Below are 15,787 nucleotides of genomic sequence, written 5' to 3' on the forward strand. Positions count from 1 at the left end.
GTAAGTTGTTGGCGCAGTCTGCAGTGCTTATTGACAAAACATACACAAATCAAATATGTTTGTGTCAACGCTGAATGCCATAACAAACAGCTCATAAAACATGAGTGTTAACATGGGGTTGTATCCAACTAAGTCCTACTCAGTGTAGACCTGTTGAAGTTGACCGATCCAAGTTAGTCGAGTCCATTAATTTCAGTGGGTCTGCTCTGAGTAGGACTTAATTGGATACGTAGAATCCAGTCCTTTCCTGGTTCTTGTCACTCATGGCCACTGCAAATTGTCAGGCTGCAATAACATGTGGAAGCTACAACTGGTGGAGAGGTGCTGGACATCTGTCAGGGTCTAGATCAGTGGTGGCAAGCCATATCCACGTGCTCCACAGCTGGCATCGGGGGTGGGGCTGCTAGAGATGCAGCTGGGCTGAAAGGTGGTTTGCAAAAGGTTCTGGCAAAGTAAGCCCCTTGCACGTTGCTTTACAAGTGCCACCGGTCAGCTGATGGTTGGGGCTTCCCTGCACAGCGCTTTGCAAAAACAGATCACCTGCTGACATTATTTATTTATGGAATATATTTATATACCACTTAATATAGTCTCCTGCTGTATTAAGGGCTCCTGCTGGGAGGAAGGGTAGAATATAAATCAAATAAATAAATAAATATAGTCTCTAGTCTATGTGATTGCAAAATAACAAATACTATGTAACAGCGAAACTGAGAAGCTACAATGTAAACAGTGCAGTGCAATAGTAAACAAAAATGCAATGCAATAAACCAGTGAACCTCTCAAACACAAACATATCAGCATGTTTTGAAACCTCTTCAGAGTCGGGGATGCCTTCCCTTTTAGCCTCTCTTTTTCCAAGGCACATCCAGACTTGTTATGTCATTGTGATACCATTCATGCCAATTGCATGCCTTTTCTTCTGCATATGACATTTTCACGTATACAGGAGTTGCCTACCTCTGTACCTCAGGCTTGATTAGAATGATGTCTAAGAGACTGAGAGGCATCCAGGAGAACCTTGTTTGAACGTCACCTTTCCCATGGTGTCTTCACCACAATCTTTTAGGTCTCATCACCGCCGCTCCCAATTTGTCATATACAGGTTTGCTGCAGCCAGATTTCAACCAGCCTTCTGGGCATCCTGCTGACGATTAACTGTTCAGCTCAGAGGGAATAACTGACCTTATGTATAGTCTGGGGTTGCGATTATCAATATTTTTTGCACAGTTACAGCACATAAAGGCTGTTATAAGGATTCCAACAAGATATGCGTAATAGAGTGCTTTCTACACTCGAAAGCACTAAAATGCTAATTATGTTTTTATTTTTCTGCTGCACCCTTTTCCACATACATAGCCTTATATGTCCCTAGGTCTTGTGGTCTGGCAGTTCACAAGAATTTTGCAAATGTTAGCAGCTAAACCAGGTATTCCCAAACTGTGATCCGTGGACCACCACTCAGCAACAGGGGCTATGAATGGGGACTGCAGTGGCTCCTCCATTCTAAGTATGCGGCGATTCACCCAGAAGTTGAGTGGGATGGACAGGAAGTGATAGGCGGAGGAGGCACTTGAAAGGGTAGGAGAAGATAAGGAGTCAGAAAGACTGAATGAGAGAAAGCAAATAAATTCAGATAAATAAGAGAAGCAATCAAAATACAATTCAAAAACCTACAGTATCTAACACAGCGTATTACAATTGTTACAACGGGCAGAAAAATCATTAAGGGGTCTGCCAAGACCCTCAGCAATTTTCAAGTGGTCCATGTGTGGGAAAAAGCTTGGGAACCACTGAATTAAGATAATGGGTCAGGAGAGCTCACTTCAAGCAAAGTTTGAGTACTCACAGCCAATAGCTATGGAGGTTTCAAAACCTGCTGCCTTTTTTTTAAAAAAAATCCTCTTAGTCTGACTTTGGGAATCAATTACCAAAACCACTAACTGATTCTGCTTTGATTTGATACTGCCTGTGTCTCTATCCAGCCATACCCACTACCCTGAACTGAAGTTGCCTTTTTAAACGTGTGACTAGTTCTTTATGCAAAGCACTGAAATTCCTTCTTGAGTTCACCAGTTAATATTGACGTTTGTATTTTATTTTGGCTGCCTAACCACAGTACATTATTTTATTCACACAGGCACAATACCGACAAATAATGGACTTCCTGAAAGAACTGGATCGAAAAGAGCGACAGCTTAAATTCAGGAGATGGAAGCCAAAGGTCTCAGTAGCTGGAAAGTATGAGCTCTGTTTTCTTGATCAAATAAACAGACACTGAAATCTCCCTCTCCTGATGAATTAATGTCTAGTATACTTTTTTCTGTTGATTATGATGATATAAGAATGCACGCTTGACTTGCTGTTTTCTTGTATGCTTAATTTTAAATTATACTGAGTATTGCTCGTACAGAGTGACTACAATTTGGGGGTGTCATCACAGCTTACCAAAGTGTGATCACCATTCGTCAGTGTTAAGCTGAAATAGGGGGCAGTGTCCAGTGTTCTCTATCTCCTAGCACAAGGGCTCTTGCGCTAACAGACAAGTGAGTTTCAATGGTGCACAACGGGAATCCTACGTAACTTGTGCTAGCGGAAATTTGTTATGCAACGGATTGTGCAGTCTATTGTGCAATGAAGTTACCATCCACTTGCTTACACATTCTCTTGTGCAACAACTTTCTGCTGGCATGAAACATTTCACCAGTGGAATAAATATAGCTCTCAGTGACTGTAACTTAGCACTGCATTGGATACAACACAGGGTTTTTGTTTGTGTGACTCTTAATATAATCCAACAAATCCCATAGGCCAGGCATAGGGAATCTTTGGCCCTCTAGATGTTGCTGAACTACAACTCCCATCAGCCCCAGCAAGCATGGACAATGGCCAGGGATAATGGAAGTTGTAGTTCAGCAACATCCAGAGGGCCAGTGGTTCCCCACACCTGCCTTAGGCAGCCCACTGTTTACTTTTTAATTCACCTTGCAGGCTTTAGGGTCCCTGCAACATTCATGAACAAAGATAGAGTGGAACAAGTGTGGGGGCCTGTAATAAAATACTACCTAGAGTGTTTCTTCATCCCTTAAGAGGAGTGTTCCTGTTCAGCCCTTGAATCCACCTCAAACAGGAGCTGTTTAGGACCATTTGTAGCCCTTGGATTATTCCTCACCCTGGGGTGGGGGAAACTGCTAACCAGAAATATACTGATTTGCAATGTTTCAGCTCCCGAGAATGGTGGCTTTTTGCTCTGAATGCGCACATTGTAGAGATCCGAGAGCAGAGGGAACGTTGTTCCTGGGAGTTTGTGTTGCATCGGGCCCAAGATGCTGTGCTGTATACAGACCTGTATTATAAGAAGTTGAAAGAAGTGCAGCTGTCTGATGAGGAGCAGGTACTGGGGAAATAGCAGGACGATATCTCACCACCATCATGAGATAACTCGGCAGCTGACATGTATAATTTTAATCTGTGACTGTACAGTTTTTATAGCATTTATTTTAAATTGCTGTTTTTTTTTCTGCTGCTGAAAACTGAGTTCAGAGCTTAGCTTTGTTTAGAGGCATATTTGCCTGTAAGAATATTAGATAAAGTAGTCCATTGGTTATCTAGGAATGTTTAGATAAAGTAGTCCACTGGTTATAAGTAGCGCAGCACTACACCTTTGCAAGTATGTTTTCACTGTGGAAGTAGCGTTTTCAGCGGGTCCACACTGTTGCTTGTCATGCCCCCTTCCCTGGGACTTCCCTCCAGTGTCAGAGGCAGTATGTCTCTGAATCCCGGTTTCTGGAAATCGCAGGTGGGGTGAGTGCTGTTTCACCTGGCTCCTGGGCTTTCCCGAGGCATCTGGCTGGCCGCTGTGAGAACAGGATGCTGGACTAGATGAGCCTTTGGCCTGATCCTGCAGGCAGGCTCTTCTTATGCCTCTCTTATTTACAACTAACAGCTGCTGGTTCAATGCCATTTTTTAACATCTTTCTGGGCCAAACAAGGTGTGACATTCACACTGTGGAGGGTGGGGTTGGGTGGGGTTCCTCCCAACTCAAGAGGGGACGGTTTCCTCAGGATCACAGCAGAGGAGGAGATGGTTCAATTTTCTCTCTATGCCCTGTTCTGTCCCATTAAGAGTAGGTAACGCCAAGAACTGGCAAAGTTAGCAGTTTTAAGTTAGAGCCGTTTTGATTTTATGAAGGCACATCTAAAGCAAAAGTAGTCATGCGGGCCTGTAACAAATATCTTAGACCCACAATTAATCAATCCCTTTTGTGAGGGCCAACCAAAATAGAAGTCCCATTTTTGAAAGAAGGGCTGAGTCTTGCTATCTTATCTTTTTTATAATTTGCCAACATTTCCTTTTCTACCTGTAGGATGAGATGGAGCGCATTGAGGATGAACAAACATTTGAGGAGCTGAAAATCTTACGTGAGATAGTGTATGACAGATTCCGTGAACTTGCTGAGGTGAGAGATTTTATGAAATGCAATATTTAGTAGTACCTTTTATTCTATTTATTTATTACATTTATATAACCGCCCCATAGCCAAAGCTCTCCGGGTGGTTTACAGCAATTAAAAACAATAAAAAATGTACAAATTTTAAAACACAAAAAACAATTCAAAAACACAATTTAAAAACACATGCTAAAATGCCTGGGAGAAGAGGAAAGTCTTGACCAGGCGCCGAAAAGATAACAATGTTGGCGCCAGGCGCACCTCGTCACACAGATCATTCAATGATTTGGGGGCCACCACTGAAAAGGCCCTCTCCCTTGTTGCCACACTCCCACCTTCCCTCGGAGGAGGCACCCGGTGGAGGACCTTAGATGTTGAGCATAGTGTACGGGTGGGTTCGTGTCGGGAGAGGCGTTCCATCAGGTATGGTGGTCCTAAGCCGTGTAAGGTTTTATAGGTTAAAACCAGCACCTTGAATCGAGCTCGGAAACATACAGGCTGCCAATGCAAGCGGGCCAGAACCGGTTTGATATGTTCGAACCGTCTGGTCCCCGTTACCAATCTGGCTGCTGCATTTTGCACAAGCTGCATTTTCGGAACCGTCTTCAAAGGCAGCCCCACGTGGAGCACATTGCAGTAATCTAGCTTGAAGGTTACCAGAGCATGGACAACTGAAGCCAGGTTATCCCTGTCCAGATAGGGATGTAGTTGGGCCACCAACTGAAGTTGGTAGAAGGCACTCCGTGCCACCAAGGCTACCTGAGCCTCAAGTGACAGAGATGATTCTAGGAGAATCCCCAAACTATGAATCTGTTCCTTCAGGGGGAGTGCAACCCCATCCAGAACAGGTTGGACATCCACCATCTGGTCAGAAGAACCACTCACTAGCAGCATCTCAGTCTTGTCTGGATTGAGCCTCAGTTTATTAGCCCTCATCCAGTCCAATGTTGCAGCCAGGCACCGGTTCAGCACATTGACAGCCTCACCTGAAGAAGAAGAAAAGGAGAAATAGAACTGCATGTCATCAGCATACTGATGGCAATACACTCCAAAGCTCCGGATGACCGCACCCAACGGTTTCATGTAGATGTTGAACAGCATGGGGGACAGAACTGACCCCCGCGGAACCCCATACTGGAGAGTCCAGGGTGCTGAGCAATGTTTCCCAAGCACCACCTTCTGGAGGCCACCTGCCAAGTAGGAGCGGAACCACCGCAATGCAGTACCTCCCACTCCCAACTCAGCCAGTCTCCCCAGAAGGATACCATGGTCGATGGTATCGAAAGCCACTGAGAGATCAAGGAGAATCAACAGAGTCACACTCTCCTTGTCTCTCTCCCGATACAGGTCATCATACAGGGCGACCAAGGCTGTTTCCTTGCCAAAACCAGGCCTGAAACCCAACTGAAATGGATCCAGATAATCGGTCTCATCCAAGAGTGTCTGGATTTTGGGATTCGGAGCCCCTAATGACTTAACACCTCTCCCAAACAAACAAAGAAAAGCCAAGCCAGGATAGCAGCAGGTTGTGGCTGCCTATGTTGACAGCAAGCTTATCTCAGGATGCAAAGTTTGTTCTAACCAAAATAGTGTTGCACGAATGGGATCTGCAACAAAATGTTGCAGTGTGTCCTCAAATCCTAATAGGAGTGCTCCTGTTCAGGATGCCAGGCTTCCAGCCATGCCCTTCAGCAGGCCACTCCATTCTACACTCTCTTCTCTCCTCCCTCCTCCTTTCCTGTACTCCTTTTTGTCAACATTCTGTGGCTACTAAGGTTACTCCAATCCTCATTGGGCTGTGTTTTGTCTAGTCCTTTGCCCTCTTAAGTTTTTCCCCATTTCATTAGCGTGTGTGTGTTTGCACAAACCTTGCGGCTCCTTCCCCAGTATTCTTCTCTCTCTTTTTTTTGGAGGGCGGCAGGGGGATCCGTTGCCACTCACCACCTCAATTTGCTATTGGAGTGGTGATTGCAGCATTCCATGAAACGCGTTTAGGCAGAGCTGGGATAATTCATGCCATTTATGCATTCACTCCAGGCACGTAGCATCAGTAAGAGAGAGAAAATAGTTTTAATCAGTAGCACGTTTTAAATTCTTCAGGTTTTTTTTTTTAAATAATACATTTGCTTGTCTCCGTGCAGAGCATTAAGGAGCCCCTGTTTGATACCTTAGAGGGAGCGGCTGAAACTGATCCGGATGTTGGCAGAGGCAATAGCGGAATGCTTCAATATCTTCAGTCCTGGTTTCCTGGGTGGGGTGGCTGGTACGGCTATTCTCAGGAAACAGGAGGACTGCTTTCAGAAACACCAGAACAATGGAGACCAGAAGATGTCACTGGTATGGGAAAACCTACTTTGATGTTCTCGTTTAGGGGTAGGGAGCCTGTGGCCCTCTAGTTGATATTGGACTACATCTCCCAGCATCCATTGCCATGCTGGGGGAAGAGGCTGATGATAGCTGGGACTTCAGCAACCCCTGGAGAGCTGCAGGTTTTCCATCCCTATTCTTGAGAAATGCATTCTTGCAACACAATAAGGGTCCCCCCCACACACAATAGCACAAACAAGACCCAGAACTTTATAAAAAAAACCCATATTAAATCCTTGTAGTTGCAGTTCACCAAGCAGACAATGAATAACTGTACCAATCACTCTGCAATACCAGTAACAGTCTGTTTTGGTTAGATGTAATTAGGACCGGGGTTGATCCGTTCCTTGGGACTGATGATGGAGGAGGTGTTGGGGCTGTTCAAGAAGGCCAAGTTTTGATAATTGGCACTCATACACTGGACTAATAATTCTATGCTGCCCTGGAGTTCAGTGGTCTCGTTGTTGGGGATGTGCTATTTTTACTTTTGTCATGGACGGGAGACCTGGCCAAGACCAGTTTTAAACATCCATAGGGGTTGTTCACCTGTTAAAACGACCTACCTCTGACAAAAGATGGGTTATCTTGGTATCCAGAAGGCTATGAGGGAAGGCTCTGTTCCACCTGGCCTTGTTAAAGACAGATTAGCTAGAATGGACTAAGTATGGATTTGTGGTATTTTAACAGTAATTTTGTGCCGCTTTAAAAAAAATGCATTCTGTTGCACAAAATCTCAAAATTCAGCACAATACTTCTAAAAGTAATTAGCAATTAAGTGACCAGAAGCTCTTCAGCTCTAGCTAAAGTTTCGGAGATTTGCTCACAAGCGTTTGCATTTTCTAAAGCCTTTCCTGTTTCCTCTCATTGGATTAGGTGCCGAAGAGTTCTTTGATCCAACTGCTGATGTATCTACCATAAATACCTTCACAAAGAGGGATCATGTCTTGGCAAAGTTAAATCTCCAACTGCAAGGTGGCTCTGTCACCTTGCTACACGTGGGCAAGAAGAGCCTACAGGCCAATGAAAGAGCTTTCATGCAGCTGGAATTTTCAGGTATTGAACACACTCCTTTTCTTAGAAGGTAATCTAATCTACCCCCATCCCAGCTGGTGCAGGGGATTCACTGCTATAGCATTCCTGATAGGCATTAAAAACTTCCAATGAAGCAAATCTTCCAAGGCAGTCTGATCTGCTCTTGAAGAAGAAGTTTTTTTTATTGTACTAGCCATTGGCCTTGACAATGTTGAAGTATGCCCCATTGGGTACAACGGAATAAAAATAAATGTTATAATAATGAAATTAAAACCCAATGTAATTTTATAAAGCATTTAACAGAATACAACAAAGTCCAGCTTAAAGTAAAGATGGAAACACTCTTAGCCACAATCTGTCACCATTTTGCTAACTCTTTCTGCTCGGAATTTCCTTGCAGCTAGAGCATATAGTTCTGTTCTATACGTTATACATGGATAAGCATCTTCGAAAAGAAAGCAAATAATCTTATGTTCAGAATAGGCTGTTGTACTTTGTTGTTGTGATGTGCAACTTATGGTAACCCTATGAATCGGCGACCTCCAATAGTATTTGTTATAAACCACCCTGTTCAGATCTTGTAAGTTCAGGTCTGTGGCTTCCTTTATGGAATCAGTCCATCTCTTGTTTGGCCTTCCTCTTCTTGTACTCCCTTCTGGTTTCCCCAACATCACTGTCTTTTCTAGACAAGAAATTTTCTGGGAATTTTCCCCTTGGGCCGTCATATAAAGGATATTTCAGTATAAAGTGGGTTATGTTTTCTACTTGTTTTAAATTACACATACAGATCTGTTGGGAAGCTGGAAGCTTTCTGTATCTGCCATCCAACATAGTTGTTCTGCTCTTTAACATCCCATACCTTCAGACAGTAATGGCATTGGTTTTTTTTTTAATAATTTTTATTCAAATTTTTCAAAAGACAAACAAAACAAAGTAAAAAAACATAACAATACAACAATAAAAAATAAAAATAAAATAGTTGACTTCCGATTTGTCGCAGATCACCTATAAGTATATAATATACATCAAACCTGTCCCTTAATATATACATACAGGATCACTTTTCTCCATAGGCTATCTTAGTTAATCGTCAAATCCCAATATCATCATTTTATTTTGATCTTTCAACAAAAAGTCTAAGAGAGGCTTCCATTCCTTAAGAAATGTGTCTGTCGATTTTTCTCTAAGTAGACATGTCAATTTATCCATCTCTACTAAGTCCATTAATTTCAATAGCCATTCTTCCGTTGTTGGTGTTGATTCCATTTTCCACTTTTGTGCATATAATAATCTTGCTGCCGTAATCATACATAATATTATTCTTCCATATTTCTTTTCTATTTGTTTATCCATAAAACCCAATAAAAAAATTCTGGTTTTGACTGAATATTTATCTTTAGAATTTTTTGCATCATCCTACCTATCTGTGCCCAAAATGATTTTGCCTTTTTACACAGCCACCACATATGATAAAATGATCCTTCTTGTTGTTTACATTTCCAACAAACATTAGAAACATTACTATACATTTTTGACAACTTTTCTGGAGTCATGTACCAACGGTACATCATTTTATAGAAATTTTCTTTAAGATTATAGCATAATGTAAATCTCAAGCCTTTTTTCCACATATTTTCCCATTGATCCATTTGTATGTTATAACCAACATTTTTTGCCCACTTTACCATACACTCTTTTACTTGTTCTTCTTCCATATCCATTTTCAGTAAGAGTTTATACATTTTCGCAATTATATTTTCATCATTTGTACACAAACCTATTTCAAAATCAGATTTACTTATTTCAAACCCATACATTTTCTTGTCCATTTTATATCTTTCTAACAATTGTAAATAGGCAAACCATTGAGAACTATATCCTTCCTTTATCAGTTGTTCTCTCTCTTTCATTATATATTCTCCATGTACATTTTCTAATAGTTTTTGATAAGTTAGCCATTTCTCTTTTCCAGCCATTTCTCTTCTGTAAAACGCTTCTTGACTTGAGACACATAATGGTATTTTCAAATAGAACCTTGGTTTATATCTATTCCATATTTTCAACAGAGGACGTCTTATAAAATGATTATTAAAGTCTACATTTACTTTTACTTTGTCATACCATAGATATCCATGCCATCCCCACTTCAGGTTATGGCCCTCCAAATCCAATAGTCTTTTATTCCTCAATAAAATCCATTCCTTTATCCAGACTAAACAGCAGGCAGCAAAATAAAGTCTCAGATTTGGTAATCCCAGTCCTCCTCTTTCTTTGGCGTCTTGTAGTAATTTAAATTTAACTCTTGGTTTTTTTCCCTGCCATACAAATTTAGAGATATTTTTTTGCCATTGTTTAAAAGGTAAATCAGAGGATATTACAGGTATTGTTTGAAACAAAAACATCATTCTCGGTAATACATTTATTTTTATCACAGATATTCTACCCATTAATGACAATTGTTGTTTATCCCATCTTAACAGATCTTTCTTAATCTCTGTCCATAATTTTTCATAATTATTATGAAACAACTTTGAATTTTTATTTGTCATAATGATACCTAAATATTTCAACTTTTTCTCTATTGTAAAATCTGTCTTGTCCATTAACTCTTTCTGTTCCCTTAAAGTTAAATTTTTCACCAACGTCTTTGTTTTTTGATTGTTGATCTTAAATCCTGCTAACGGTCCAAATTCTTTTAATTTGTCCATCAATATATTAATTCCTTCCAAAGGGTTTTCTAATACAATTATCAAATCATCAGCAAATGCTCTCAGTTTATATTCTTCTTTTTTTATCTTTAATCCTGAAATCCTTTTATCTTGCCTTATATCTCTAAGCAGCACTTCTAAGACCAGAATAAATAGAAGGGGAGATAATGGACATCCCTGTCTTGTACCCTTTTGTATTTCACATGAATCCGTTAAATCTCCATTAACAATTATCTGAGCCTTCTGAGATGTATAAATCGATCTAATCCATTTTATAAAATTGTCTCCAAAATCCATTTGCTCCAAAACCTGAAACATAAATTTCCAATTCAAATTATCAAATGCTTTCTCAGCATCTAAGAAAATCAAAGCTGCTTGTTTATCATTTCGTTGTTCTAAATATTCCAACACATTCAAGACATTCCTGACGTTGTCACGTAATTGTCTTTTAGGTAAAAACCCCGATTGATCTTCCTGGATAAATTGTTGCAATATTATTTTCATTCTTTCTGCCAAGATCATTGTAAAATTTTTATAGTCATTATTCAATAGAGATATCGGCCGATAATTTTTTGTTTTAGTTAAATCTTGCTCCTCTTTAGGTATTAATGTTATGTTAGCATTTTTCCAACTATCCGGTATCTTTCCCTCTTGCAAAATAGAATTCATTGTATACTGTAAAGGTAGCAAGAGTTCTTCCTCCAAACATTTATAGTACATTACAGATAACCCATCTGGTCCTGGCGCCTTTCCTGATTTAATTTTATTTATAGCTTCAGATATCTCTCTTGACATGATAGGGCCATTAATAGCTTGTCTCTGAAAGTCTGTAATTTTAGGCAAATTCTGTTTAGATATATACTCTTCTATTTTTTCAGATGGGATTTCATGACACTTGTACAGTGTTGAATAATATTGATGAAAAATCTTTTTGATTTTTACATTATCTGTCAGCATCTCATCTCCTTCTTGTATCTTTAAAATAATATTTTTTTGACGTTCTTTTCTTAATTTATTTACAGTAATGGCATTGGTGAGGCTTTGGAGTAAAGTGACAATGGGATACAAAGCCCAGCTGGTTTCCCTGCACCAGCTTTACACAAACATCACTGGCAATCCCTTGGTGGTCTTGTTCCCGCCCCCACTAATGAATGAAGTTAGCAGATGCATTTCAGAAAGCATGCCAGATGCATTCTGACTTACCAAACGTTCAGTGATGTGTAGTTGTAAACAGTCTTAATTGCATTGCATTGCAATGATGTGAAGCCCCATAAGATTGGTGTTGGTGGTTGTATGTTCTACTGGCCACCATCCATAGACTTTTTTGGGGGTAAAGTTCCTAAATTCTTGCATAAATTGGGTTGTATCTGATTAAGTCCTACTCAGAGTAGACCCATTTAAATTAATGAGCTTAAGTCTTGTCCATGAACTTTAATGGGTCTGCTCTGAGTAGAACTAGCATTGGATGCAACCCATTGTGCTTGTTTTGACTTTGACTTCATTCATTCATTTATATCTACTGCTTGATCAGGGATGACATCCTTTAGGTTCGGTTTCCCACCGCCTCTAACACAATTCTCCCAGTTATATGTATATTATTTTCTGTGCTAGGATGGGGCCCATAACAGAGCTATCCCACATTTATTGGTAAAATGCAGGGATTTCCAGTTCTTTCTTACTTCTCTTGTAACCAACCAAAGTGTCACACCACCATTTGAATTCTCCTTAACTCTTCATCAACCTCGACATTCAACAAGTGTCATGGGAAGATTTTTTTTAACTTCTAGCCGGATAAGAGTTCTGGATGACTCAAAGCCTTGAAGGGCCTATAAATAAAGGCAGATTGAAGTTATGCCACTTCCATAGGAATCTCTATTGAACAGACCATCATTTTTAAAGAAAAAACATTCATCAGAGAAGGCAGTTGTGAACTGTGAGACAACTGTGGACCGATCCACACCATACATTTAAAGCACATCCAACACACATTTAAAGAACATGGCTTCCTCTAAAGAATCCTGGAAATTCTGGTTTCCCCCTCACAGAACTACAAATTCCAGCACCCTTAACAAATGACAGTTCCGACGATTCTTTAGGGGGAAGTCGCATGCTTTAAATATATGATGTGGACCTGCCCTGTGCCTTGGATGCTTTAAGGATGGATTAGCTCATTGTGGCCTGACTTTCCATTGTTGTGCTTTCATTACCTGATGCATGGACCAACAAAGGAAGCTCTTGCCAATGAAACGTCGATGCTGAAAACTGTTTAGAAGGAGCCCCCTGCATGTGAGTTTGGAGCAATAAAGGAGTGTGTTCATTGTTTGCATGTTATGTTAGGCTGAAGGGCTCAACTGCGTGTGAGAAAACTATTTATTCCTTGATGAATGAATCATGCCGATGATTTGTTTTCCTGTTTTTCATTTTTTAAAAAAGTAGTGTTCAGAAATAAACAGTTTAAAATACATTATCCATTCAAACAAATATAAATCAAGACTTGCCAATCCCAAAGAGTTCAGAGGGTGGGAAGGTCTTGGCCTGTCTTTGAGAAGAGAGCAGGATGCGGGTCATGCGTATTTCCTGGCGGAGGGCAAGCCAAAGCCTTGGGCCCACAATGGAGAAGGCCCTGCTTCTTGCAGAGGCAAATGCAGCCTCCACTTAAGGTGGAATTTGAAGCAGAGCCTCACTTGCAGTTCTTAACTGCTGGGAAAATTTATATGGAATAACCGTGAAGATGGCAGCAGCTGCAACACTCCAGACCCATATAAATAGCCCTTGGTGCTGAAGGACATTTATCTTATTTGGCTTTGGTTTCAGCAGACCAGCACAGCTGCTGGTTTTGCAGTCACGATAACACTGGCTTTTTTGTGCTTTATTTTCCAGGAGTAACCATCTTAGCAGAATCTCTTCCTCGGAGGAATTCATCCCTTTTCAAGGTTCAGCTTGGTAGCCTCTTCCTGCGAGATTTAGCAACAGAAGGAACCATATTTCCTGTCCTTGTCTTCCCTAATCCTGTATGTTGAATTATATTGATACCTATGACTCATGCAGAACTTGAATTTTACATAAATGTTACATTTTATTCATAAAGGTGGGGGGGGAGAGAAACCAGAACAGTTTTCTGCTAAAGTGAGTTTCTGTGGGGAAACTATCCACATGCTCTGCTGAATGCATGTCTACCAGAGCAGCCTTTGCTAACCTGGTGCCCTCCAGAGGTTTTGAGCTACGGTTCCTATCAGGCTTGTGTCAGCATGGGCAGAGGCCAGGGATGATGAGAGTCAGCAGTCCAATAATATATAGAGGACCATAGGTTAGCATTCCTTGTTTTAATGATTTGCCTTAAGCCTGAGAAATTGCAAAATGATAATGAGCATTTACTTCACAAAAGTATTTTTATTCTGATATCTGCTTGCGAACTTAATGCAACAATCCTAAAAACCAGGGGTGGGGAACCTTTTTTTCACTGTCCGATTATCTCCCCACCCCTGGCGGGCTGAATTTGACAGGTGGGCCGGGTTGCCCATCTGTGAGTCACCTGACATCATAGTGACATCAGGCGATGCCCCGTTGAAGCCCCGATGTGGGGACTTCAGAGTGCAGCATGGGACTGTTCGAAAGCCCTTTGCAACCAGCCTTGCACTGCTCCTTTAACCCTCCAAAAAGCACATTTAAGGAGCAGCTCCTTTAGCAAGGTGTAGTGTTTGAGTAGCTGATGGGCAATGGGAGCCCGCCTTGCTCCAGGAAAGACACAATTGGGAACCCACTTTAAGCTTCAGATTTGTTCCTTTGAAGCCCCACGCTTACCCATCTCCCCACCTGACTTCATGTATGAAGTCGGGGGTATGGTGGGAGGGCGTGGTTTCCTGAAAACAGCCTCACGGGCCCCAAGGGGAGGCCTAATGGGTTCCCCACCCGTGTGTGCCTACGTGGAAGTTGGCCATGTGAGTTTCAGTGGAGGATTTGGTTCCAAATAGGTTATGTATTAGGATTGAAGCTGCCATTATTAAAATTCCTCAGTGACATTAGGTGTGCCAAGAAGCACAGTGCTGCGTTGAGGAGTTATAGAAATTACAATCAAAGAATGCTTCGCTTCAAAAAGGTGCTAAATGACCCCCACCCCGCCCCCAACGGTACATATAATCTTTTGTTCTCACCAGCAAAAGGAAGTTGGCTGCGTCTCCTCCATCGGTCTCCATGCTTCCTCTTCGGACATGAGTAACCAGAGCTCTGGTAATATTTTTAATGTTCACAGCAGATCTTTCACTGGCAATTTTAAACAGCTCTGTGGCATTTTCTTTGCTGATGTCTGCTCTACTCTGCTTTGATTCAGCTGCTGATCCTGCTGTTCCAGTGTTTGAGATGCTGTATGAGAGAAACCCAGTTCGCAGCAATTTTGAGAGACGCCTGGAAGTCAGTACCCGACCTCTAAATATTATTTACAATCCACAAGCCATTAAGAAAGTAGCCGATTTCTTCTACAAGGGAAGGGTTCATACCTCAGGTTAACCTTTCTTTTTTTTAATTTACATTCCTGATATTTTCCTCTTTTTGATTTCTTCATACTTAAGCACTGTCAAGTAACAATAAAGAATTTCTTTGCTGCAGTACATGTGGGCCAGTAAGTATTTGATGGGATTTATTATAAGTAAACTGTGGATCTCTCTGCAGCTAGATGTGGGGACAACCATCAAGTTAGGTGGCTTTATAAGGGGATTGGCCTTACGCTTCTCCATCGTGGTACCCTCAAGGCTTGACTGTTGCATTTCTCTTTATTTGGGGCTACCCTTGGGCCTGGCGGCTGCAGCTACACTGTTGATGAGGACAGACACATAACCTCCAGTGCTCAAAAGCTTGCACTGGCTGCTCATGCGCTCCCAAGGCCAGGTTCAGTGTTCTTGTACTGAGGCCATTAACAACTTGGGTCCAAATTGCCTTGAGGACCACCTGAACTCTTATACCCCTGCCCAATTGCTGAGGCTCGGGTGAGTGGTTCGTATCCGCCAGGAACTATGTGTTCAGTAATGTGGACCCAATGTTATGGAGCTCCCTTCCATTTGAAGTCAGACAGGCCCCTGTTGAACTTCAGGCACCTCCTGCGTGTGGGTCTGGAGCAATAAAGGAGTGTGTTTTATTCCAGCAGGCATCTTAACAGAATTCTGATTTTATAGTTTTAACTCTTTTTAGTTCCATCACCTTGAGTTTTTTGTACACTGTTTATAGACAACTGTAATT

The 15,787-nt window shown here is 41.4% G+C and overlaps 1 protein-coding gene across 8 annotated transcripts in view; it reads left to right on the forward strand.

Annotated features, from left to right (window-relative positions):
- The window catches only part of VPS13D (vacuolar protein sorting 13 homolog D), a 191,541-nt gene that overhangs the window by 17,104 nt on the left and 158,650 nt on the right, over positions 1-15,787 (forward strand). For all 8 annotated transcript variants that reach the window (XM_061602192.1, XM_061602194.1, XM_061602191.1 and 5 more), the window contains exons 9-16: positions 2,141-2,241; positions 3,226-3,394; positions 4,368-4,460; positions 6,593-6,788; positions 7,692-7,871; positions 13,439-13,569; positions 14,713-14,785; positions 14,886-15,056. In XM_061602192.1, coding sequence (XP_061458176.1) covers positions 2,141-2,241; positions 3,226-3,394; positions 4,368-4,460; positions 6,593-6,788; positions 7,692-7,871; positions 13,439-13,569; positions 14,713-14,785; positions 14,886-15,056 — 1,114 coding nt within the window. The remainder of the gene's footprint in view (positions 1-2,140; positions 2,242-3,225; positions 3,395-4,367; positions 4,461-6,592; positions 6,789-7,691; positions 7,872-13,438; positions 13,570-14,712; positions 14,786-14,885; positions 15,057-15,787) is intronic.

The sequence above is a fragment of the Rhineura floridana genome, chromosome 18 (assembly GCF_030035675.1).
Source record: "Rhineura floridana isolate rRhiFlo1 chromosome 18, rRhiFlo1.hap2, whole genome shotgun sequence".
Classification (NCBI taxonomy): Eukaryota; Metazoa; Chordata; class Lepidosauria; order Squamata; family Rhineuridae; genus Rhineura; species Rhineura floridana.